Consider the following 25462-nt stretch of genomic DNA (forward strand, 5'->3'; position numbering starts at 1 on the left):
TATATTTTGGTTAGTTGGTTGGATGGATACATTGCATGACTGGAATCACTGGACACACTGGTCTGATGGATCTGGGATATTTTCCCAGAGGGAGCTGTGAGGATGACGGGCCCACAGGAGCAGATAGTCTGTTGTACCATAGGAGACACAGATTCCCGAACAGGGGTGACAGCATGAAGCCCAGTAGCATCAGCAGAGCGGGAACTAGGAAATGCTCTGGGGGACAGGGGTGCTATTGATCAATGCACACCCATGCCCCTCTCCCATCCCCTGTCTGTGGGGTTCACCAGAAGGCCTCCACCTCCTTCCCCTTGGCTGTGCTCTGCTGGGGTGGCTGGGAGACATAGTCGAAGCAGCTCTGGCCCCCGAGGTGGGGCCCACAGCGCAGGCTGTACTGGAACCAGATGCGGCCATGGTTCAGGTAGCAATCCTTCTGGTGGGGCCCCCCAGCCTCCAGCGGGATGTCGCAGCTTCCCAGCAGGTCATCGTCCCACTTGAAGTCCTCGTCCCAGACCTCTATGCGGATCTTGCTGGCGCTGGTGATGCGGACGGTACCGAACTCCAAGGGGACGTTCCAGACGGGACTGTTGTTTTCCCAGATGGTGTCAGTTCGGATCTCCCTTCTCTCAAAGAAGACCTTGTCAAAGGCATCCGTAGAGGTAATGTAGTCCCCCCACAGGCCACTGGCCGTCTTCACTGTCACCGTGAGCTTCCCCAGGCCACGCTCCCGTGAGCAGCACATGGTGTTGGTCATGGTATCCCTGAGGCAAACGCAGGAGCAGGGGTCATGGGCGCTGCGTTGAGTCCCCGAGGGGCATCTTCGGGTGCAATTCCTCCACAGGGCCCTCTCACGGGTGTACTCACTCACCGCCCGCCTCAGCGCCTCCCGCTTGGGATTGTCCGGTGCCAGCAAGGTGTGGATGGGGTGCAGCGAATAGGACACCAGGCCAGGGCTGCCTTCGAGGCTCTCTATCCAGGCTGAGAAGAGTGTGGTGTCACTCCCAGAAAAGAGCATGTCAGTCATGCTCTCTCCTCCCTCCACCTCCACGTGGCACTCCCGATACGTCTCATGGAAGCTCCCCTGGACCTTCCCCTTCTTCTTTTCCTCCTCACACTTGCTGTACCCAGTCTTGATCGAGCCCATTCAGATACTCACGGCCGCCTCCATACTCAAGCAGTCCTTGATCTCGTCGTCAGTCAAGCTGCTCATTGACGCTTCTCAGACTCGCATGGCTGTCACGTCCCATGCCCAGCCCCCGAGTTGCAGTTGGGACATGTAGTGGGTGCCGTAGTTGCTGATTAGCTGCTGGTACTCCAGCTTGGATTTGCTGTCGTACTGCTCCAGGAGGTTCTCCAGCGCCAGAGTGAAATGGCTGGTGAGCGGGGGCATCTTGCTGACTCGGAACCTGGTCAGGGACACAAGAGGTGGATGATGCTCAGCCTGGTGAGTCAGCTGAGGTCATTAGCTGCGTGTCCTAAGGCCCCAGCCAACCCACAAGTAAGGATCTAAGCAGGTGGCTCCTACTCAAAGCAACCACCCACTCTGCTGAATCGCACAACCTTGCTGGGGATACTGCCGGCTGCTTGATAGTTATGACAGACTGCCCCCACTCTGGCCACGGCAGGTTGCTGGGCAGTCCTGAGACACAAGAGAAGAAAATCCCCCATAGCTGGCCAGTCACAGGTGGTAGATAGCGCCTTCTAGAAGGGAAAGGCTCCGTGTCCCATTCCCTGCCCCACTGAGCCTGCCAGTCTCTCCCTTCTGGACCTAGATTGGAGCCAGCACCCCCTAAAGGAGAAAGGCCCCGTATCTCTGTGTGGTGTTGCTGTGATCTGAATTCCAGGTGATGCCTCCCGACCCAGGCTGGCTCTCACCTGTAATAGCCGCAAGAGACCTCGTGGCTCACAAAGCTGTATTTGTCCATCCGTGTGTGGTCTACCACGAAAGTTGCCAGTTTGGAATGCGATCTGGCCAGCGCCACCTGGACCTTAACCTCGGGCTTCACAGGCACGTCCAGCCCCACCTTCCAGTCATTCTGCACTGTGGACACCGCGGACTCCATAGTGCCCATCGCTGACTGCTGCACCGAGCTGCTCAGCTTCCGGCGGCACGAGATGTGGACCCTCCAGTCCACTGTGGCCAGAAGCAGCCTCTGCCACTGGCCTCTGCAGTCGGTTCTGGCACAGGATGCAGGTACTGTCCTTTCGCTGCCAGTGGTTGTTGTCCACCAGATAAGCCCCCTTCCTGGCCATCGTGGTCACATCGATGCCCTCCCCAGCCAGGCTGTGCCCGGGCACAAAGGCCGTGTGCTTCTTGCATTCATTGACCATGCCTGTGTGACAATGGGAGGAAGCCCCAGGGAAGATGAAGAGGAGGAGGGGGATGAAGGCACCAAATCTGGGCATGGCTGACATGACGGGTTCCCCCATCCAGGAGGGGCTGTTGGTTCTGAACGTCCCTAGAGGGAGAGACACACAGAGGTCCAGAATTAGTGACAATCCAGTTGCAGTCAGTTCCGTTGTTTAACTTTGTTGTAGAGACAGAGGCATCCACCTACCACCCACGACATCAGCCATGTTCTGTAGCACACCTATGAAAAATTTGAGATCTGGGAAGCCTGGAAGCATTATGCAAATGACGTGATACCTCATTTGCATGTTTGACTTTGGATTACGTAATTTGCATCAATTCCCTCCCCTCCCTCTTTTCTGGGTGTTGTAATCCCAGCATTAACCATGAGGTGGGTATAGTTTCACATTCCCATCTAGAACATGCAATATAATAAGGGGCCACTGAAATTTATCAGTGGAACCAACAGAGGGCAGTGCCATGTGGACAGAATCCGTGGCTGGGTCTGGCCACTAGGAGGAAGTGAGAAGCCACCCACAACCCGTGGCTTGCAAGACATTAGTCCCCCAGATGGTGAGTTTTATAGCCAGCGACACCAGTGGGAGCTTTGTCCATGCTGGCTGTGACTGGTTTCCCTGTAGAAGCCGCTGGGCCCCCTAGTGGCCACACAGAGTTGTGGATTTGATTACGTTTAACGACCACCGAAGGGTCATTTTCTGGAGTTTCTCATGGTCAGAATCAGACCCAGCATACAGTGCTGCGTCCTTTACACTGTGGCTGTTGGGGAAAATGGCAGGAAACCCTACCATCCTGCAGGAGATCCCGGGCCCACCTAGCCCAGTATCCTGTCCCCACCCTTTTGCCCTGCATCAGGCCCATGGGCCCATCTATCCTGGTATCCCGCCTCCTCCCTAAAACTCTGGAACAAACCCCAGGCCCATCTACTCTGGTATCCTGTCCCCTTCCTTCTGCCCCAGATGTTTTGGCCACCTCACCCCTCTGTTTGCGTCCCTCTCGTTACTAACCACAAGGAATGCTGTGTTAAATGTAGATTTGAATTGTGTTTCACTTGGGTTGGAACTGTACAGCAATGCTGGCTGTGGGGCAGGAAAGGGTGACAGCTCTGCATCCTGTCAGGGTAGCAGGCTCGGACTGGGAGGGGACAGTAAATGTGTGAATTTGCCCCAGCATCACTGAGCAGGAAAATCACATTTGAATATTAACTGCTTGGCTCTGCTGGTGCCTCTCAATCCCCACCCGTAGAAAGGTGACCAGATGTCCCGATTTTATAGGGACAGTCCCGATATTTGGGGATTTTTTTTATATGGGCTCCTATTACTCCCCACCCCCGTCCCGATTTTTCACACTTGCTGTCTGGTCACCTTAACCCATAGCCCCCTGCTAGCCCAGCCCTGGGGTTCCTCCCCCCTCCCCCCGCTCTGCCAGTGCTCCTCAGTCCCGACCTGCTGCCCCACTGCTTTGTTGAGAATAGAAAATCAAACAGCCTGCAATTGCAAGATGCCTCTGATATGAAAGATATCAACTGTGTAAATTAATTGTCAAAAGCTGAGTGGCAACGTGGTCTAGGGGATAGAGCATTGGATTGAGAGCCAGGACTCATAAGAACATAAGAATGGCCAGACTGGGTCAGATCAAAGGTCCATCCAGCCCAGTATCCTGTCTACCAACAGTGGCCAATGCCAGGTCCCCCAGAGGGTGTGAACCCAACAGGTAATGATCAAGTGATCTCTCTCCGGCCATCCATCTCCACCCTCTGACAGACAGAGGCTTGGGACACCATTCCTTACCCATCCTGGCTAATAGCCATTAATGGACTTAACCTCCATGAATTTATCCAGTTCTCTTTTAATCCCTGTTATAGTCCGAGCCTTCACAACCTCCTCAGGCAAGGAGTTCCACAGGTTGACTGTGCGCTGTGTGAAGAAGAACTTCCTTTTATTTGTTTTAAACCTGCTGCCCGTTAATTTCATTTGGTGTCCCCTAGTTCTTCTATTATGGGAACACGTAAATAACTTTTCCTTCTTCTCTTTCTCCACACCACTCATGATTTTATAGACCTCTATCATATCCCCACTTCGTCTCCTCTTTTCCAAGCTGAAAAGTCCTAGTCTCTTTAATCTCTCCTCATATGGGACCCATTCCGAACCCCTAATCATTTTAGTTGCCCTTCTCTGAACCTTTTCTCATGCCAGTATAGCCGTTTTGAGATGAGGAGACCACATCTGTATGCAGTATTCAAGATGTGGGCGTACCATGGATTTATATAAGGGCAATATTCTCTTATTCTTATTCTCTATCCCTTTTTTAATGATTCCTAACATCCTGTTTGCTTTTTTGACTGCCGCTGCAAACTGCGTGGACGTCTTCAGAGAACTATCCACGATGACTCCAAGATCTCTTTCCTGATTAGTTGTAGCTAAATTAGCCCCCATCGTATTGTAAGTATAGTTGGGGTTATTTTTTCCAATGTGCATTACTTTACATTTATCCACTGTGACGGGGCAAGGCCAGATGGCTATAGAAAAGTAGTGGGAGATAGATATATTAGCCCAGGCTAAACAAATCCCTGGTACCAGGATAAGTGAAATGGCAGCTGCTCCAGGTCAATTAAGACACCTGGGGCCAATTAAGAACTTTCCAGAAGGCAGGGAGAATGCTAGGTTGATTGGGACACCTGAAGCCAATCAGGGGCTGGCTGAAGCTAGTTAAAAGCCTCCCAGTTAGTCAGGTGGGTGCGCATGTCAGGAGCTGTGGGAGGAAGTTGCGCTGTTGGAGAGACTGAGCAGTACACACCATATCAGGCACAAGGAAGGAGGCCCTGCGGTAAGGGTGAAGTGGAGCTTGAGGAAGTGAGGGCTGCTGTGGGGGAAGTAGCCCAGGGAATTGTACATGTCATGTTTCTAAAAGTTCAGCTACCATAGCTGATACTATTAGGGTCCCTGAGCTGGAGCCTGGACTAGAGGGTGGGCCCAGGCTCCCCCCCCCTTTGCCCCCTGATTAATCACTGAGACTGGGAGACAACAGAGACTGTGCAAGGAAGGATAACTTCTCCTCACCTCCCTTGCTGGCTTATGATGAAAATGGCTCAGTAGACTGTGACCCTTGTCTCCAGATAGAGAAGGGTTACATGGAGCGTCACAGTGAGCCTCTGAGGCTAGTGAAATCCACCAGGAAATGCAGGACCCATGGAGGCAAGGACAGAGCTTTGTCACACCACATTAAATTTCATTTGCCATTTTGTTGCCCAATCACTTAGTTTTGTGAGATCTTTTTGAAGTTCTTCACAGTCTGCTTTGGCCTTAAATATCTTGAGCAGTTTACTATCATCTGCAAACTTGGCCACCTCACTGTTTACCCCTTTCTCCAGATCATTTATGAATAAGTTGAATAGGATTGGTCCTAGGACTGACCCTTGGGGAACACCACTAGTTACCCCTCCCCATTCTGAAAATTTACCATTTATTCCTACCCTTTGTTCCCTGTCTTTTAACCAGTTCTAAATGCATGAAAGGATCTTCCCTCTTATCCCAGGACAACTTAATTTATGTAAGAGCCTTTGGTGGGGGACATTGTCAAAGGCTTTCTGGAAATCCAAATACACTATGTCCAGTGGATCCCCCTTGTCCACATGTTTGTTGACCCCCTCAAAGAACTCTAATAGATTAGTAAGACAGTAAGATTTGTAAGTTTCTCCCTTTACAGAAACCATGTTGACTTTTGCACAATAATTTATGTTCTTCTACATGTCTGACAATTTTATTCTTTAATATTGTTTCAATTAATTTGCCCAATACTGATGTTAGACTTACCAGTCTGCAATTGCCAGGATCGCCTCTAGAGCCCGTTTTAAATATTGGCGTTACACTAGCTATCTTCCAGTCACTGGGTACAGAAGCTGATTTAAAGGACAGGTTACAAACCATAGTTAATAGTTCTGCAATTTCACATCGGAGTTCTTTTAGAACTCTTGGGCAAATGCCACCTGGTCCTGGTGACTTGTTACTGTTCAGTTTATCAATTAATTCCAAAACCTCCTCTAATGACACTTCAATCTGTGACAATTCCTCAGATTTGTCACCTACAAAGGACGGCTCAGGTTTGGGAATCTCCCTAACATCCTCAGCCATGAAGACTGAAGCAAAGAATTCATTTAGTTTCTCCGCAGTGATTTTGTCGTCTTTAAGTGCTCCTTTTGTATCTCGATTGTCCAGGGGCCCCACTGGTTGTTTAGCAAGCTTCCTGCTTCTGATGTACTTAAAAAACATTTTGTTATTACCTTTTGAGTTTTTGGCTAGCTGTTCTTCAAACTCCTTTTTGGCTTTTCTTATTACATGTTGACACTTAATTTGCCAGTGTTTATGCTCCTTTCTATTTACCTCACTAGGATTTGACTTCCACTTTTTAAAACATGCCTTTTTATCTCTCACTGCTTTTTTTATGGGGTTGTTAAGCCATGGTGGCTCTTTTTTAGTTCTTTTACTGTGTTTTTTAATTTGGGGTATACATTTAAGTTGGGCCTCTATTATGGTGTCTTTGAAAAGTGTCCATGCAGCTTGAAGGGATTTCACTCTAGTTACTGTTTCAGAGTAGCAGCCATGTTAGTCTGTATCCACAAAAAGAACAGGAGGACTTGTGGCACCTTAGAGACTAACAAATTTATTTGAGCATAAGCTTTCATGAGCTACAGCTCACTTCATACCTTTTAATTTCTGTTTAACTAATCTCCTCATTTTTGCAAAGTTCCCCTTTCTGAAATTAAATGCCACAGTGTTAGGCTGCTCAGGTGTTCTTCCCACCACAGGAATGTTAAATGTTATTAAATGTTATTATATTATGGTCACTATTTCCAAGCCAAGTGGGGTCAAGTGGGTTAAAGAGGGGGACCAGGATGCCTGGGTGTGACTCTCTGTATCTCGGGGGAACAGTCTGCACCCCCATATGCAGGCTTATAATATGATTGTGTGGTATCCAATGCAAAATTTGTCATGTCGGGTGTCTTCGGAATGCTCTTGATGCACCGAGCATTGTTGTTACAGCACTGTTATAGGTTTTAATTTCATGTATATAGTTATGAGGCTAAAAATGTGTCCTCATGGCTTAAAACAAGCCCAGTAAAAACTCTCCAGGAACAGAGGGGCAGTTCACACCTCATCAGGGCATGTATGGGACAAACCCAGCCCAGCCTCTCAGGAACAAAGGACACTGGCCTAGGCAGCAAGAAAGGATCTGCTGGACTCTCGAGTGAGTCACCTCCCTTCCCTTGGTCAGTTTGGGACTATGATGAGGTAATGCTCAGCTGACTCTGAAGGGGGGTGCAAAGCCAAGGGATGAAAGGACATGATAAAAGGGAGAGACGTTTGTCATACTGGCTCTCTCTTCCACCTACATCTACAGACACCACCACAAAGGGACTGAAGCGCTGATCAAAGGGGAGAGCCTGGCTGAAAAGCAACCAGCCAGCCTGTGGTGAGAAGCATCTAAGTTTATAAGAGCACTGAAAGTGTTAAGATCAGCTTAGAATGCATTTTGCTTTTATTTCATTTGACCAAATCTGATTTCTTGTGCTTTGACGTTTTATCACATAAAATCTATTTTTTGTAGTTAATAAATTTGTTTGTTTATTCTACCCGAAGCAGTGTGTTTGGTTTGAAGCATGTCAGAGATTTCCCTTGGGATAACAAGACTGGTAAATATCAATTTCTTTGTTAAATTGATGAACTCGTATAAACTTGCAGCATCCCAGCGGGCATAACTGGACACTGCAAGATGGAGGTTCCTAGGGTTGTGTCTGGGACCGGAGATATTGGCTAGTGCCATTTGGTTGCACAATCCAAGCAGCAGCTGGCCAGAAGTGCTCACTCACATAGCTGGGAGCAGCTTACATGCCAGAGATTGTGCGTGAACAGCCCGGGAGTGGGGGTTCTCACAGCAGAGCAGGGTAAGGCTGGCTCCCAGAGTCGAGGATTGGAGTGACCTAGCAGATCACCAGTCCAGATAACACCAGGGGAATGTCACACCAGGTTCTATCCACAGCCCTGGGAGTAGAGTGGGGTCTGGAGGGTGAGAGCAGTGGGGGGACTCGGAGCCCTGATCTTGGTTGAGGTCTGTGCAATGCCCACTGTGATGGGGACTCCAATCTCAGTTGGGGTCTAATAAGTGCCTGGAGCAATGGGGTCCCCAGTCTTGGTTGGGGTGGGGGCAGGCGGGGGGGGGGGGGAGTTGTGCACTGCCTAGAGTGATGGAGGCCCTGATCTCAGTTGGGGTCTAAGCATTGCCCAGAGTGATGGGTTCCCCTGATGATGGCCACAGTCTGAGCACAGCCACCCATCACTCACCTGTCTCAGGAGCTGAGCTGTTCTGCCATGACTCCTACCGGCGGCCAGGGCTGGGCTGTGTCTCTGTTCAGAGAGACACACTTTGAAGATGGATCAAGGCACCAAAAAAAGTCTCCTGAGGTTCTTCTCACTGTCTCACCCCAGCTGGGCGTGAAGCTGTGGCTGGCAAATGTTCCACCACCAGGGTGGATCAAACGCGCCTCCCGTGGGTCCCCATCCAGGGTTTGAGGAGATAGGCTGCAGGGGAACCCGTAGTGAGAGAAGCCCTGAACAGGGGCATTGGGGGGCAGCACTGTCTGCTGGGGGAAGTTTGCCCCCTGCTGAGCCCCTATCCTGCAGCATAACACCCCCTAGTGCCACACTGTAGCCAGCACCTAGTGCCTCAGGGACCCCAGTGTAAATGCGGAGCAACCACACTGATGCCAATGGAATCAGGCCTGGATTCTGATCCCTGGGTAAATCTGGATCAAGCCCGATGCCCTGGCCCTGTGGGGCAGGCTGTGGTGGGAGTGGGGACATGGGGCACTGAGGGCAGGGGTGGAAGGAAGATGGCCCTGGGTTGTTGTAGAGCAGGTCTGAGGTTTCCTTCTCTCTCTGTTCTCCCGTGTTTTGTTCTATCCATGCTTTCATCCCCTGGGACTCCAACCCCAGGGTCCCACAGCCCCCATGATAGCCCCTGTGTGCCCCCCATCAGAAGATTCTGTCACTCCAACCCACTGCTGATATGACCCCATCCCCCTGCACCCCCATTATCTTGCCAGAGGTCCTCCCACTGCCTAAACTTCACATTTATCTTGCCAGGGGTCACCTCACTGCCTGAACCCCCCCATTATTCTGCCAGGGGTCCCCCTCACTCCATCCCAGGCTGCCCCCTGCTTTTCTCTCTCCTGATCCCCCATGCATTTACAAGCTGGGGGTGGAGGTATGCTATTCTGTACCTCAAAATAACACCTGGGAACCACTGTGTTATGACTGAGAGGTTTTGTACAATGCATGCCTTGTGAGATATCATTGAAGAAGTCGTGATCTATTGAACATGAATATCCTGTTGAACGGTGAGTGCTCTCATTGTAAGTGAGGTTATCAAGTATTGCTATGTTTGCTTTTGAAACATGTGGTAAGTGGGAAACGCCTTTCAGTGGCAACAAAGGCATAGCAAACAAGACACATTTATATGAGAATGGGCCGGACCCCTGGTGATGGCCCATCAAGAAGAATCCAGACTCCCAGTGACATCACCACTTGGCGTCTCTCCTCCCCCATCTCAATATCGTTGGGAAGACAAAGACTTTGAACTGGGGAGATTGGTCCCAGGCTGAGAAGGGAATCCAGCCTGTGTACAGAGAACTGTCAACTGCCTGGAGCACCCAGTGGGGTGAGAAAAGTTCTTGGATTCAAATCTTCTAAGTTTAACAGACTAAGCAATTTAGACTGCGATTCTATTTTTATTTATTGTTTAACCAACTTTGACCTCTGTGTCTTAACATTTCTAATCACCTAAAATCGATCTTTCTGTAGTTAATAAACTGACTTTAACATTTTATCCTTACCAGTGAGTTTGCCTAGAGGGCTTGGGGAATCGGCTCCAGTTGCAAAGGCTGGCGCATGTCCACTTTCCTTTGACAAAGTGGTGAACAAATTAATGAGCTTGAATTGTTCAAGAGAATTTCTTGAGCCATGTAAAATGGTACATTTCTGTGGTCCAAGGCTGGGGAGATTTGCTGGTGTCTGTCTCTGTCTAATTACAGCATTCATGCAATTTAGCTGGGTGTCTCCTTGCCTGTTGTTGGCAGAGTGAGCTCAGCCCCTGAAGGGGTTTTGCTGCTTGTGACTGGCAAAGCATTGTTAGTGTTAAGGAAAAGTTAGCACATGTGACTCCATTTTGGTTTGGGGCCCACCATTGTTTAAATGCCAGCACATCATACACCAGGAGGAGTGATCCTTAGATACTGAATCCCTGTGAAAATCCTCCTCCTTGTCTCCAGCCTGCCTTGACTCCCAGTATCTGGTTTTTGTCAGTCTCTAACTCCCTGTCTCTTGGCCTTGATGTGAGGCCTCCCATCTTGATAATAAAAGTTACTGATGCATGGCTTTAGGACCATGCTGTGTAATTAAGATACTGGTTTAGCAGGAGGAATGCACCAAGCAGGGATAGGTGGTAGATAAGAAAAGGGTTTGTTTATTGGCTAAGGTTTCCGATGCACGAGGGCAACATGCTTTGCTAAAAAGTATATAACCTTTGTATAATCTGTATTCAGGGTCCCCCCCGGCTAGCAGGGGGGCACCACGCTCGAGCGTAATAAACTTAGTGTCTTTTGGGAACTCTGCAGTTGTGGACTTTGTTTCTGTGCCTCAGCCTAGATTCGAACTGTGCGTGACCTATCAGGTGTAATTCGCAGCATTGGTGTGCACGTCCTACCAGGTATAATTCGCAGCAGTTGTGTGCGTGTCCTACCAGGTGTAATTTGTAACATTAGAGACAGCCCAGGTTGGAGAGTTAAGGGGGCACAGTGGCACCCCAGTCTGAGTTTCTACCTTGGGGATCCAGTCACAGGAGGCCTATCAGAGGCATGGGGAATAAATTGCTTTGGGGTTTGCTTTCCCTGCCAGCTTAAAGTATGGCCCAGGGCGCTGCAGCAACTAGCTGATTCATACTCTACCTCTCCTAGCCCCAGGGCACTGGGGTATGGGGAAGGGCTAGGGCCAGGGGGCAGTGGACTGGAGGTGGGCCATGCCAGATAGGACCATGTACCCTGCAGGGACTTGCTCTGAAGCCACTGGGTGTGCGGCAGGGCAGAAGAAGGCTATGGAAAGATCCTCTCCTGTCCACCATGCATCACAGCAGCACTCCCGGAGCCGCCCCATCTCTCAGCCTCTGCACCAGGATCCCAGGCTTCATTCCAGGGGCAGATCAGGAGCTTATTCCCCAACTCCCTAGCTAACACCTTCCATGCTCTGTCAGAACTGACCTGCAAGATGGATTTAGCTGATCAACCGGCTCGGGGCTGCACGAGTCCAGGCTGCCACCTGCTGGTGGGAATTGGAGCTGCACCATTGGAGGAGGACTATTACTCTAATTCCCCAGTCCCCGCAGCCAGCCATGTCATGGGGCCAGATCAGAACCAGCCCGCCTAGAGGGGAAAGGCCCCGTGTCCCATTCGCCAGCCTCCTGAGCCAGCCAATCCCCCTGCCCTAGAGCCAGATCAGAGTAGAATCCCCTTAGAAGGATACTTTCTCATATCCCCTCCTGGATCTCTTGGCAATAGCAGTGTCTTGAAAAAATCATCTGTGGGATATTAATACCCTCTAATAATACTGCCCATCTCCCTGTATCCCTTTTCCACCCACCCCACTCTGTGCCCGACAGAAGCCATTTGCTTTGACTGGAGTTAGCCACATTACACTCTATTTGCCGTTTCAGCAAATTCATCCAGCTGTCTAGCTCCCCTGTCTTGCCATACCTCACTCCCCTCTAGCCCAGAGCTCCCCCGACTGTTCCCAAAAGTGTATTGCAGCCACTCATTTCTACTCTACATCTGGGTCCAGGCCACTGGGGTTAGAAGAATGACAAGGCTTTCTGCTTACAAATTTGCTTTCACAAATGTTTATTGAAGCAGGGAGATACACTTGCAAGAATTCAGAGAGCTGGAATCCTCCCAGAAGCAAATCATTTTGCAGTGGTGCTGCAAATCTGCATGTCAGTTTTCCAGGCTGGAGATATTTAACTTGCAGTCAGTAGGGTTCAGAGTTAACCCCCCCTCCATCAGTGAGGTACAGCATGGAGCTATTGATCTAGGCTCTCAAGAGATGCAGATGGGGTGAGACAGGAAGAATCTTCAATCCGCGAATTAGGGAGAATTTGCTTAGGAAACAGCCACCTAATGAATCCTCCCCCTGGGACCCCGGCTCATCTGCTGGGTGTTTAGAACCATGCCCACCCTGAAATATTTTAGGGTTTCTACAGGGGGTTTATCACTGACGCAGCAATAGGACAGGCCTGAGTTGTGCACCTTATCCCCTCCTGTAGAGACAATCGATTTTCAAATGGATACACTAAGCAGATAAATACAGTTCATGGATGGACACATGGGGCGGTGGATTGGTTTCACTGCCTGCACATACTAGCTGACTGGTTGGTTGGATGCACTTAGGACATTCATTGGTTGGTTGGTTGCACTGGCTACACATATTGGTTGGTTGGTTGGTTGGCTGGATGTACTTAAGATCTTAGTTGGTCGTTTGGTTGGTTGGCTACTCTGGATGCACTAGATCAGTAGTTCTCAACCCATGGCCCGTGAGCCACTTGTGCCTCAATCAGCACACAGCGGCAGCCCGTGTCACATCCTAAGGGCCACACAGATAGCATATATATAGTGTGAATGTGGCCCACATAACACATAGAGAGATGCCTATGCAGTCCACAATGGTAAATAGCTTGAGAATATGTATGCACTAGATACATACACTGGTAAGTTGGTTGGATGGATGCATTGGATACATTGGTTGACAGATAGATATGGATATGCTAAATATATTTGTTAGTTGGCTGGTTACATTGGACACACTAAATACATTTGTTTATTGGCTGGCTGGATAGTTTATATATAATAAATACGTTCATTGGTTGGTTGGCTGGCTGGCTGGCTTTCCCATTGCATGCTCTAGATAAATTCATTGATTGTTTGGATGCACTGGATACATTCATTGGTGGGCTAGTTGCATATATTGGAGGCACGAGATTAGTGGTTCTCAAACTTTTGTACTGGTGATCCCTTTCACATAGCAAGCCTCTGAATGAACCCCCCCTTATAAATTAAAACCACTTTTAAACTTGTTTATCACCATTATAAATGCTGGAGGCAAAGCGGGGTTTGGAGTGAGGCTGACAACTCACGACCACCCCCCATGTAATAACCTTGTAACCACCTGAGGGGTCCTGACCCCCAGTTTGAGAATCCCTGCACTGGATACATGCTTTAGTTAGTTGGATGGATGGATATGGCGGATGCACTGGATACGTTCTTTGATTGGTTGGCTGGATGGATAAATTGGATACACTAAATCCAGTTTGTGGTTTACTGGTTGAATACCTTGGATAAACTAAATGCAAGCATTTGTTGGTTGGTTGGCTGGATGGGGGAGGGGCAGATAGTTTGGATGCAGTAGGTACATACGTTGATTTGTCGATTAGATGGATACATTGGATGTTTGGAATCATTGGAGACACTGGTCTGATGGATTATAAATGGACGGTGCGTGATGGGATGTTTTCCCAGAGTGGGGATGACGGGCCCACAGGAGCAGATCGTCTCTTATGGGCATAGGAAACCCCGATTTCCGAGCAGGAGGGACAGCATGAAGCCCAGTAGCATCAGCAGAGCGGGAACTAGGAAATGCTCTGGGGGACAGGGGTGCTATTGACCAATGCACACCCATGCCCCTCTCAGATCCCCTGTCTAAGGGGCTCACCAGAAGGCCTCCACCTCCTTCCCCTTGGCTGTGCTCTGCTGGGATGGCTGGGAGACATAGTCGAAGCAGCTCCGGCCCCCGAGGTGGGGCCCACAGCGCAGGCTGTACTGGAACCAGATGCGGCCATGGTTCAGGTAGCAATCCTTCTGGTGGGGCCCCCCAGCCTCCAGCGGGATGTCGCAGCTTCCCAGCAGGTCATCGTTCCACTTGTCCTCGTCCCAGACCTGGACACGGATCTTGCTGGCGCTGGTGATGCGGACGGTACCAAAGTCCAAGGGGACGTACCAGACAGGACTGTTGTTGTTCCAGATGGTGCCAGTCCGGATCTCCCGTCTCTCAAATAAGACCTTGACAAAGGCATCCGTAGCAGTAGATTGGTCCCCCCAGAGGCCACTGGCCTTCTTCACTGTCACCATCAGTTTCCCCAGGCCGCGTTCCCGCGAGCAGCACATGGTGTTGGTCATGGTATCCCCAGGGCAGACGCAGGAGCAGGGGTCATGGGCGCTGCGTTGAGTCCCGGGGGGGCAGCTTCGGGTGCAGTTCCTCCACAGGGCCCTCTCACGGATGTACTCACTCACCGCCTGCCTCAGCGCCTCCCGCTTGGGGTCATCCTGCTCCAGCAGGATGTGGATGGGGTGCAGCGAATAGGACACCAGGCCAGGGCTGGTTTTGAGGCTCTCTATCCAGGCCGAGAAGACCTCGGCATCACTGCCAGAGAAGAGCACATCAGTTGTGCTCTCTCCTCCCTCCACCTCCATGTGGCGCTCCCGATACGTCTCGTGGAAGCTCCCCTGGACCTTCCCCTTCTTCTTCTCCTCCTTGCACTTGCTGTACCCACCCTTGACCGAGCCCATTCCGATACTCACAGCTGCCTCCATGCTCAAGCAGTCCTTGATCTCGTCGTCAGTCAAGCTGCTCATTGCCGCTTCGCAGACCCGCACAGCCGTCACGTCCCGTGCCCGGCCCCCCAGCTGCAGCTGGGACAGGTAGTGGGTGCCGTAGTTGCTGATTAGCTGCTGGTACTCTACCTTGGATTTGCTGTCGTACTGGTCGGGGAGGTTCTCCAGCGCCAGAGTGAAATGGCTGGTGAGCGGTGGCGTCTCGCTGACCCGGAACCTGGTCAGGGAGACAAGGGGAGGAGTGTGCTCAGCCCGGTGAGTCAGCTGAGATCATTAGCTGTGCATCCTGATCATTAGCATCAGCCATCCAGTCTGCTGAACCTCACAACTTGCTGGGGATACTGCCAGCTGCTTGAGTGTTCTGGCAGACTGCCCCCGCTCTGGTCCCGGCAGGTCACCGGGCTGTCCTGAGACATAAGAGAGGAAAATCCCCCCATCATAAATATAAAGGGAAGGGTAAACACCTTTAAAATCCCTCCTGACCAGAGGAAAAATCCTCTCACCTGGAAAGGGTTAAGAAGCTAAAGGTAACCTTGCTGGCACCTGACCAAAATGACCAATGAGGAGACAAGATACTTTCAAAAGCTGGGAGGAGGGAGAAAAACAAAGGGTCTCTGTCTGTCTGTGTGATGCTTTTGCTGGGGCCAGAACTGGAATGGAGTCTTAGAACTTAGTAAGTAATCTAGCTAGATATGCGTTAGATTCTGATTTCTTTAAATGGCTGAGAAAATAAGTTGTGCTGAATGGAATGGATATTCCTGTCTGTGTGTCTTTTTTGGTAACTTAAGGTTTTGCCTAGAGGGATTCTCTATGTTCTGAATCTAATTACCCTGTAAGGTATTCACCATCCTGATTTTACAGAGGTAATTCTTTTTTACTTCTATTAAAAGTCTTCTTGTAAGGAAACTGAATGCTTTTTCATTGTTCTAAGATCCAAGGGTTTGGGTCTGTGGTCACCTATGGAAATTGGTGGGGATTTTTACCAAACCTTCCCCAGGAAGTGGGGTGCAAGGTTTTGGTGAGGATTTTGGGGGGAAAGATGTTTCCAAACAATGCTTTCCCAGTAACCCAGATAAACGTTTTGTGGTGGCAGTGGAAGTCCAAGGGCAAAGGGTAAAATAGTTTGGACCTTGGGGAAGTTTTAACCTAAGCTGGTAAAAGTAAGCTTGGGGGGTTTTCATGCAGGTCCCCACATCTGTACCCTAGAGTTCAGAGTGGGGAAGGAACCTTGACACCCCCATAGCTGTCCACTCCCAGGTGGGAGCCAGCACCCGCTAGAGGTCAAAAAGGCCCCATATCACTGTGTGGTGTTGCACTGATACCAGTTCTAGGTGAGCCCTCCTGACCAATGTTCCCTCCAATTATTGACAGGTCGTGTGTGCAAAAAATGTCTTCTGTGCAAATTTTTGTGCTTGTGTGCAAATATTTGTGCACGCGGTGTTTCGCCGTGTACGTGGGGTTTAGTATCTGTGTGTGCACTCCCAGGCACACAGCTTAGAGAGAACAATGCTCCTGACCCAGGCTGGCTCTTACCTGTAATAGCCACAAGAGACCTCGTGGCTCACGAAGCTGTATTTGTCCATCCGTGTGTGATCTACAACAAAACTGGCCAGTTTGGAATGCGATCCGGCCAGGGCCACCTGGACATTAACCTTGGGCTTCACAGGCACATCCAGCCCCACCGTCCAGTCATTCTGCACCGCGGATGCCGTGGACTCCATCATGCCCATCGCCGACTGCTGCACCGAACTGCTCAGCTTCCGGCGGCATGAGACGCGGACCCGCCAGTCCACTGCGGCCAGTGGCAGCCTCTGCCACTGGCCTCCTTGAAGTCGGTTCCGGCACAGGGTGCAGGTGCCGTCCTGGTGTTGCCAGAGGCTGCTGTCAACCAGGTAGGCCCCCTTTCTGGCCATCGTGGTCACATCGATGCCCTCCCCAGCCAGGCTGTGCCCGGGCACAAAGGCCGTGTGTTTCTTGCATTCATTGACAGTGCCTGTGTGACAATGGGAGGAGGCACCAGGGAAGATGAAGAGGAGGAGGGGGATGAAGGCACCAAATCTGGGCATGGCTGATGTGACGGGTTCCCCCATGCAGGAGGGGTTGTCGGCCTCTGAACCCTCCTGCAGGTAGAGACAGACAGAGGTCCAGAATTAGTGACTATCTAGTGGCAGGCAGTTCTCTTGGTTAACTCTGTTGTAGAGACAGAGACATCCACTTATCACCCACGACATCTGCCATATTTTATTGCACACCTACGAAAACTCTGGGCTCTCGGAAACCTGGAGGCATTACACAAATGACCTGATGCCTCATTTGCATGTTTGTCCACAGATTATCTAATTTGCATCAATTCCCTCTCCTCCTTGTTTTCCAGATGTTGGAATTCCATCACTAACTACGAGGAGGAGGCATAGTTTCATTTGCCCATTCTACAGTGTGCAGTATAATAATGGGTCATTGCAATTCCTCAATGGGGCCACTAGAGGACAGTGCCATGTGGACAGAGTCCGTGGCTTGTACTTAGTCAGCTGATTCAGTGGCTGGGTCTGGCCACTAGGGGGAAGTTCAAAGCCAGGCACAACCCGTAGATTGGGAGTGGTGGCTTTCATAACGAGCGAGAGCAGTGGGAGCTTGGGCCACGCTAGCCATGACTGGCCTCACTGTAGAATCTTCTGGGTCCCCCTTCTGGTCATGCCGAGTGGTGGTTTTGGTAATGTTTAACCACTGACGGAGGGTCATTTTCTGGGGTTTCTCATGGTCAGCATCAGTCCCAGCATCTAGCGCTGTCAGCTTTACACTGTGGCTGTTGGGGAAAGACGGAAGGAAATGCCACCGCCCCGGAACAGATCCTGGGCCCATCCAGCCCAGTAACCTGCTCCCTCCCTTTTGCCCTGGATAAGGCCCATGGGCCCATTTAGCCTGGTATCCTGCCCCCTCCCTACCATGCAAGAGCAGATCCATGGGCCCATCTACTCTGGTATCCTGTCCCCTTCCTTTCTCACCAGGTACCTGACCACCTTACCTTTCTCTTTGTGTCCCTCCCCTTACTAACCACAAGGGATGCTGGGTTACATGTAGATTTGAATTGTGTTCCACTCGGGTTGGAACTGCACAGCAATGCTGGCTATGGGGCAGGAAAGGGTGTCAGCTCTGCATCCTATGATTGTAGCAGGCTCTGACTGGGAGGGGACAGTAAACGTTTGAACTCACCCCAGCAGAACCGGGCAGGAAAAACTCACTTGAATATTGATTGCTTGATTCTGCCCGGCCTGCAGCCCTCTGCAAGTCCTTCCTTGGGGTTCCCTCCCCAACTCTGCTGGTGCTCCTCAGTCCCGACCTGCTGCCCCACTGCTTTATTGCCAATAGAAAATCAAACAGTCTGAAATTGCAAGATGCCCCTGATATGAAAAGTATAAAAGATGTAAATTAATTATCAAAAGCTGAATGGCAATGTGGTCCAGAGCAGTGGTTTTCAAACTTATTTTCTGGTGACCCAGCTGAAGAAAATGGTTGATTCCCGTGACCCAACGGGGCTGGTGATCAGGGATTTGGGGTGTGGGAGGGGCTCATGGCTAGGGCAGAGGGTTGGGGTATGGGGGTGAGGGCTGTGGGGTGGGGCTGGAAATGAGGGGTTCAGGGTGTAGGAGGGTGATCTGGGCTGGGGCAGGGGGTTAGGGTGAGGGAGGGGGTCAGGGCTCTGGGCTGGGGGTGCAAGCTTTGGGTGGGGCCAGGGATGAGGGGTTTGGTGTGCAGGAAGGGTCTCTAGGTAGGTCCGGCTCCTAGGTGGAGGTGCATAAGTGGCTCTGCGTGGCTCTTGCCTGCGGGCACCCCCACCCCCCACAGCTCCCAGTGGCTGGGAACTGGCCAATGGGAGTGCGGAGCTGGTGGTCGGTGTGAGGACAGCGCACGGAGCCCTGTGGCCCCCCCGCCTAAGAGCCAGACCTGCTGCTGGCCGCTTCAGGGTCGCAAAGTGGTGTCAGAACAGACAGGGATTAGTCTGTCTTAGCCAGGCAGCACCGCCACCACCTGGACTTTTAACAGCCTAGTCGTCAGTGCTGACCACAGCCGCCATGACCCAGTGCCTTACATTCTGCGACCCAGTACTGGGTTGCCACCCGCAGTTTTATAACCAAGGCTCTAGTGGGTAGAGCACGGGATTGACAGTCAGGACTCCTGGGTTCTCTTGTCACACTAGGAGGGGAGTGGGATCAAGTGGGTTAGAGCAGGAGGGAGTGGGGACCATGATATTGGTTGAGGTCTGTGGAGCACATGGGGTGAACAGGCCCCCAGTCTCAATTGGGGGGATCTGTGCAGTGCCCGGCATTAGTGGGGCCTCAATCTCAGCACAGTCCTCATTTCAGCCAGGATTTGTGCAGCACCCAGTGCAATGGGGTTCCCCATCTCGGCTGAGGTCTGAGCAGCATCCCGCACGATGGGGTCCCCGATCTTGGCCAGGGTCTGAGTAGACCCACCCATCACTTACCTGCTTCAGGAACTGAGCTGAGGTATATTTCAGCCCTGGGGCCTGTCGGCGTCCTGGGCAGGTCTGTGTCTCTGCTGGGAGAGATGAGCTCTGAAGGTGGATCAAGGCACCACAAAGGGGCTCCTGTGTTCTCAGTGTCTCAGACGTCATCACACTCCCCCCAGCCCTGAGTTCCTGCCCCCCTTCACACCCCCAGCCACAGCCAGCTCGACAGGAAGCTGTGGCCAGCAATTGTTCCACCCCTGTGGTGGATCAAACATGGCTCCCATGGGTCTTGACCCAGTGTATGACGAGCTAGAGAGTCTGCAAAGGAAACCACAGTGAGACAAACTCTGCACTGAGTCATTGGGGCCAACACTTCCTCCCAGGGAGAGCGGCCCCCTCCTGAGCACCCCGCCCTGCAGCACAGCACCCCCTAGTGCTACACTAGGGCCAGCACTGCCTTTTGGGGAGAGTGTCCCCCATTGAGCCCCCACCCTGCAGCAGAGAAGCCCCTAATGCCACACTGGGGCATTGGGGCCAGCATTGCCTGCGAGGGACAGCGCCCCCTGCTGAGCCCCCCACACTGAAGCACAGCACACCAGTGTGAGGAAGTGGAAAGTGTGAGCACAACCTTGTAAAATTGTTCCCTTGGCACAGTTCGGAAATGAACCGGTTTCAAGGCGCGCAGGCAGCTCGGCCTATGGAGAGTAGGGGGGCCGGCAGTCAGGGGCTTGTGGGATAGTGGCCAGACTAAAAGCTCTGGAGGCCCTGGGGTGAGGGGTGGGTGGGGAGCACCCCCTCGCAGGACCTGCTCAAGGAAAACCTGAGAGGTGGGCAATAAGGCTGCCCTACCTCCTGGAGTACGCACACGGGAGCGGAGGGTGGAGAAGGGTGGAGAGCCCCAGGCACCAAATGAGTGCTCAGGGATCCACCCAGTCCCTCTCGTTGTAGTCCAGGAAGTGTCAGATTCTTGTGGTTTCTGCCAGGACCAGCCTCTGGCTAATCAAGGGTGACTCCGCCACTTACATACTGGGGGTCGTGCAGCAGGGGCTCCGTGAGCAGGTCTGCTCCCTTGGTGGTCACAATGGACCTGGTTGCCTAGAACTGCTTGCAGGTCTGGAGGAGGTCCTGGTAGAAGACTGGCAGCTTGGAGAGATCTTGGAAGACCCCTTGGATAGAGAAAAAAGAGCTGCCGGTCGTATCGGAGCCCTCAGAGGCAGCGGAAGAAGGCGTGTGCCAATGTGCTGCACGCCAGACTACCTACACCGTAAAGGAGTCTCTGCAGGGCCTGGAGGTAGAAGACATGGACCTGGCTGCAGAGACAGACCAGGTCCTGTTCTCCCTCCTCCAGGGGTAGACTCAGAACCCCCGCAGAGACCATGTGCAGTCCTGGCCAGAAGAACTCCAGAGCCATCCTCTGGAGCCAGGCCAGGATCCCTGGGACTGGGCTCAGGGTGTTGAGTCGGTGCCAAAGCATGGACAGGACCAGCTGGTTGAGCACCAGTGCCCTCTCCCACAGGGAAAGGCAATGGAGCAGTCCTGTCCACCTCCGCAGCCACTCACCCACCCCGGCCTCCAAATCTTGCCAGTTCTCCAGTAGAGAAGGATATATGACAGAAAGGTGACAGCCAAGATAGGGCAGTGGACCCACACTCCACCGAATGGCTTGAAGCACGGGTGGGAGGGAGTTCATCTGGCACCCATCTCTGACCATCAGGACAGAGCCCTTGACCCAGCTGACCCGGACAAAGGAGGCCACTGAGTAGATCCCCTGGGAGGTCTCCACCCGCACCAGGTCTCCTGGGTCCTGGACCAACCGCAACTCCGGCTCACGAATCACCAACCGTGTCATCCTCCTGTGGAGGAGACAGAGGAAGGGCTTGATTGCAGAGTAGACAGCAAGCCTGACAGTGGACAGCCCTGATGGACCCCTGGCTTGAAGCTGACCATTTTGGTCAGGTCCAGTGTAGCCTGACCAAACACTCCACAGAAGCATGCAGCACCTGGAGAAAATCCACAAACTGGGGCCCAAAGCTAAATGCCCGTAGAGTACCCAGGAGATACCTGTGGTTTATCCTGTCAAACACCTTGTCCTAGTCCAGGAACAGGAGGACGAATGACAGACCATCTGTACGCCCAAGATCCAGGAGGTCCTGGACCAAATACAAATGATCAAAGATGGTGCAGCCTGGGACAGTCTAGGTCTCATTGGATGGACCACATCCGCCAGCACAGACCCCAGCTGCAGCAAGATGGCCTTTGCTACGACTTTGTAGTCCATGCTGAGGAGTGAGAGGGGATGCCAATTCTGAAGGTCGCAGAGGTCCCCCTTCTTCGGTAGCAAGGCGAGCACGGCTCGCCTGCACAACAGAGGGAGGACCCCGCTCTCCAAGGACTAGCCCCAGACAGTGGCAAGGTCCGGGCCGAGGATGTCCCAGAACACACAGAACTCCATTGTCAGCCCATCCATGCTCAGAGATGTATTGGTAGGTGTCAAGGTTCCTTCCCCACTCTGAACTCTAGGGTACAGATGTGGGGACCTGCATGAAAGACCCTCTAAGCTTATTCTTACCAGCTTAGGTTAAAAACTTCCTCAAGGTACAAACTTTGCTTTGTCCTTGAACCCTCTGCTGCCCCCACCAAGCGTGTTAAACAAAGAACAGGGAAAGAACCCACTTGGAGACGTCTTCCCCCAAAATATCCCCCCAAGCCTTACACCCCCTTTCCTGGGGAAGGCTTGATAAAAATACTCACCAATTGGTACAGGTGAACACAGACCCAAACCCTTGGATTTTAAGAACAATGAAAAAGCAATCAGGTTCTTAAATGAAGAATATTAATTAAAGAAAAAGTAAAAGAATCAGCTCTGTAAAATCAGGATGGTAAATACCTTACAGGGTAATCCGATTCAAAACATAGAGAATCCCTCTAGGCAAAACCTTAAGTTACAAAAAGACACAAAAACAGGAATATCCATTCCATTCAGCACAGCTTATTTACCAGCCTTTTAAACAAAAGAAAATCTAACGCATTTCTAGCTAGATTACTTACTAACTTAACAGAAGTTCTGAAGAGCATTCCTGACCTGGTCCCGGCAAAAGCATCACACAGACAGACAGACCCTTTGTTCCCCACCCCCTCCAGCTTTGAAAGTAACTTGTCTCCTCATTGGTGATTTTGGGTCAGGTGCCAGCAAGGTTATCTTAGCTTCTTAACTCTTTACAGGTGAAAGGGTTTTGCCTCTGGCTAGGAGGGATTTTATAGTTCTGTACACAGAAAGGTGGTTACCCTTCCCTTTATATTTATGACAGTGGGCATGAGATGGAGGGCTACCGAGAACTTGGCCAGAACAAGAAGTAGCACAAGCCAGTCCCAGTCACCCACGCTGACCATTGAGAGTTCATTACAGAGCACTCATAAAGGCTCATAATGTTTGCCCCCTCCCTCAGTGTGGAGAACAGCCTTTGCCCCTTGAGCTATGAGTCCCATACACTTCCCTCCAACTCACTGGGAGAAAGTTTGGGTACAGAAGAGGTACAGGCTCCGGGACGGAGTTTGGGTGCTGGGTGCTGACTCAGGGGGTTGAGGTGCAGGAGGGGTGCGGGGTGTGGGCTCTGGGAGGTAGTTTGGGTGCAAGAGGTGGTTTGGGGTGCAGGTTCTGGGAGAGAGTTTGGGTGCTGGGTGTGGGCTCTGGGCTGGTACAGGGGGTTGGGGTACAGGAGGGGGTGCTGGGGGAGTTTGGAGTACTGGGTGCAAGAGGGGGTTTGGGTGCTAGCTGCAGGCTTTCGGAGGGGGTTTGGGTGCTGGCTGCGGGCTCTAGGCTGGGACAAAGAGTTGGGATGTGGGGCATGGGACTGGGCCGGGGATGAAGCGTTTGGGGTGGATCAGCAGGCTGCCCTGGGGCTGGGGGCCAGAGAGGAGGACTCCCCCGAGCCTCCTCCCTGCCAGCAGCAGTGAACTCCATTGGAGGGGAGGCCCTCCCTGGACCCCCTGGCCCAACACTCACCCAAGCCCCCCAGGCTGCTACTCATGAGGTCCAGCCAGGATAAGCCCTACCCCCCGGAGTCGACTTGGAGTCGCCTGCTGGGGGGGGGGCTACAATACACCTCCTTCCCTCCTCCCTCGCAGGTGTAGCAGCCGCCTCGGCCTGCCCCTGGCACTGCTCCCTGTAGCCAGCTGCGCCAGTGGCCGGTAAGGGAGCACAGTGCAGAGCTGTGGGGGCAGCCACCCACTGCCCAGGGCAGGTAGAGGAGGTGCGCGGGGAAGCAGGCGAGGCCTGGGGACACTCCGGGGGAGGTGTGCAGGGGCAGCAGGCGGGGACGGGGGAGAGACCCGGCCCCTAACATTGGTGGATCTGTGCCCACCAGGCCCTGAATTTGCTAGAGCCCAGGGCCCATGGGCTAATACAACTTGCCACCCTTGTAGAATGACAGGACTTCCTGCTTAGAAATTTGATTTCACACATGTTTATTGAGGCAGGGAGATACATTTGCAAAGATCCAGAGACCTGGAATCCTCCCAGAAACAAATCATTTTGCAGTGGTGTTGCAAAGCTGCATGGCAGTTTTCCAGGCTGGAGATGTTTAACTTGCAGTCAGTAGGGTTCAGAGTTAACCACCCCCACTCCATCAGTGAGGTGCACCATGGAGCTATTGATCTAGGCTCTCAACAGATGCAGAGAGGGGTGAGACAGGAAGAAACTTTAATCCGCGAATTAGGGAGAAATTGCCCTTCCCAATGTGACCCCAATGTAGGGCCATCTCCCTGAGCCTGCTGACAGCCTCAATCAATAGCCCTGTGGCATGTTCTCCTGTGTATTAACTCTGAAGCCTACTGATGGTGAGTGATACATCACCATCTTTCTTTATAGTCTGAGCAGAGAACATCCAGGTGGATGGTGGGCGGGGCCTGTGTATTCATGATGATATAACTAACTCCAAAGCAGCTGAGTAATTGTGGAAAGCAACAGAAACAACACTTAGGGAACAGCCCCCTAATGAATCCTCCCCCCGGGACCCCAGCCCATCAGCTGGGTGTTTAGATCCATGCCCACCCTGGAACATCTTAGGGTTTCTATAGAGGGTTAATCACTGAACCACAATAGAACAGGCCTGAGCTTTGAGCCTTTTCCTTTCCTGTAGAGACAATCTGTTTTCAAGTGGATACACTAGACAGATAAATACCATTGGTGGATGGATACATGGGGCTGTGGATTGGTTTCACTGCCTACACATATTGGTTGATTGGTTGGTTGGATGTACTTAGGACATTCGTGGGTTGGTTGGTTGCACTGGCTACACCTATTGGTTGGCTGGTTGGATGTACTTAAGACTTTAGTTGGTTGGTTGGTTAGTTACACTGGATGCACTAGATCAGTAGTTCTTAACCCGTGGCCCGTGGGCTGCTTGTGCCCCAATCGGAACACAGCTGTAGCCCGTATCACATCCCGAGGGCCATACAGATAATATATATATATATTGTGGATGTGGCCCACATAACACATAGAGAGCTGTGTATGCACCCCACAATGGTAAATAGGTTGAGAATAGATATGCACTAGATACATACACTGGTTAGTTGGCAGGTAGGCTGGATATGCTAAATATATTTGATAGTTGGCTGGTTACACTGGACACACTATATACATTTTTTGGTTTGCTGGCTGGAAATTTTCTATATAATAAACTCATTCACTGGTTGGTTGGTTGGCTGGCTGGCTTTTACATCGCATGCTCAAGATAAATTCATTGGTTCTTTGGATGCACTGGATACCTATGCTCAAGTAAGTGTTCTGATGCCAGGATCCAAACTCTGCATCAGGTCCATTGGGACTTCAGCTTCTCCTGACTGATTGTGTTGGGGGCTCTGCCTGTCTCCCGCACTCCAGACCCTCAGATACTACCACCACCTGGGACCCCCGATC

The 25462-nt window shown here is 51.6% G+C and overlaps 1 protein-coding gene and 1 pseudogene across 1 annotated transcript; both read right to left on the reverse strand.

Moving 5' to 3' along the window:
* Nucleotides 1–283: 283 nt before the first annotated feature.
* LOC141989820 (perforin-1-like) lies at nucleotides 284–2406 on the reverse strand (annotated as a pseudogene).
* An 11765-nt stretch (nucleotides 2407–14171) lies between these two features.
* LOC141989821 (perforin-1-like) lies at nucleotides 14172–19757 on the reverse strand. Its single transcript, XM_074956744.1, has 3 exons — nucleotides 19558–19757; nucleotides 16608–17194; nucleotides 14172–15291 (listed from the first exon to the last, which is right to left on the reverse strand). Exons 1-3 carry the CDS (start codon nucleotides 19705–19707, stop codon nucleotides 14172–14174), a joined length of 1857 nt encoding a protein of 618 aa, XP_074812845.1. The 5' UTR covers nucleotides 19708–19757.
* Between the last annotated feature and the right edge of the window lie 5705 nt (nucleotides 19758–25462).

This window comes from Natator depressus, chromosome 6, assembly GCF_965152275.1.
Source record: "Natator depressus isolate rNatDep1 chromosome 6, rNatDep2.hap1, whole genome shotgun sequence".
NCBI classification, from domain to species: domain Eukaryota; kingdom Metazoa; phylum Chordata; order Testudines; family Cheloniidae; genus Natator; species Natator depressus.

Coding starts and splice junctions, on each gene's coding strand:
- LOC141989821 (XM_074956744.1), bottom strand. CDS start 19,707: ATGACGTCTGAGACACTGAGAACACAGGAGCCCCTTTGTGGTGCCTTG. Junction 17,195..19,557: donor CAGCTCAGTTCCTGAAGCAG/GTAAGTGATGGG, acceptor CTCTACCTGCAG/GAGGGTTCAGAGGCCGACAA. Junction 15,292..16,607: donor GTCTCTTGTGGCTATTACAG/GTAAGAGCCAGC, acceptor CTCCCTGACCAG/GTTCCGGGTCAGCGAGACGC.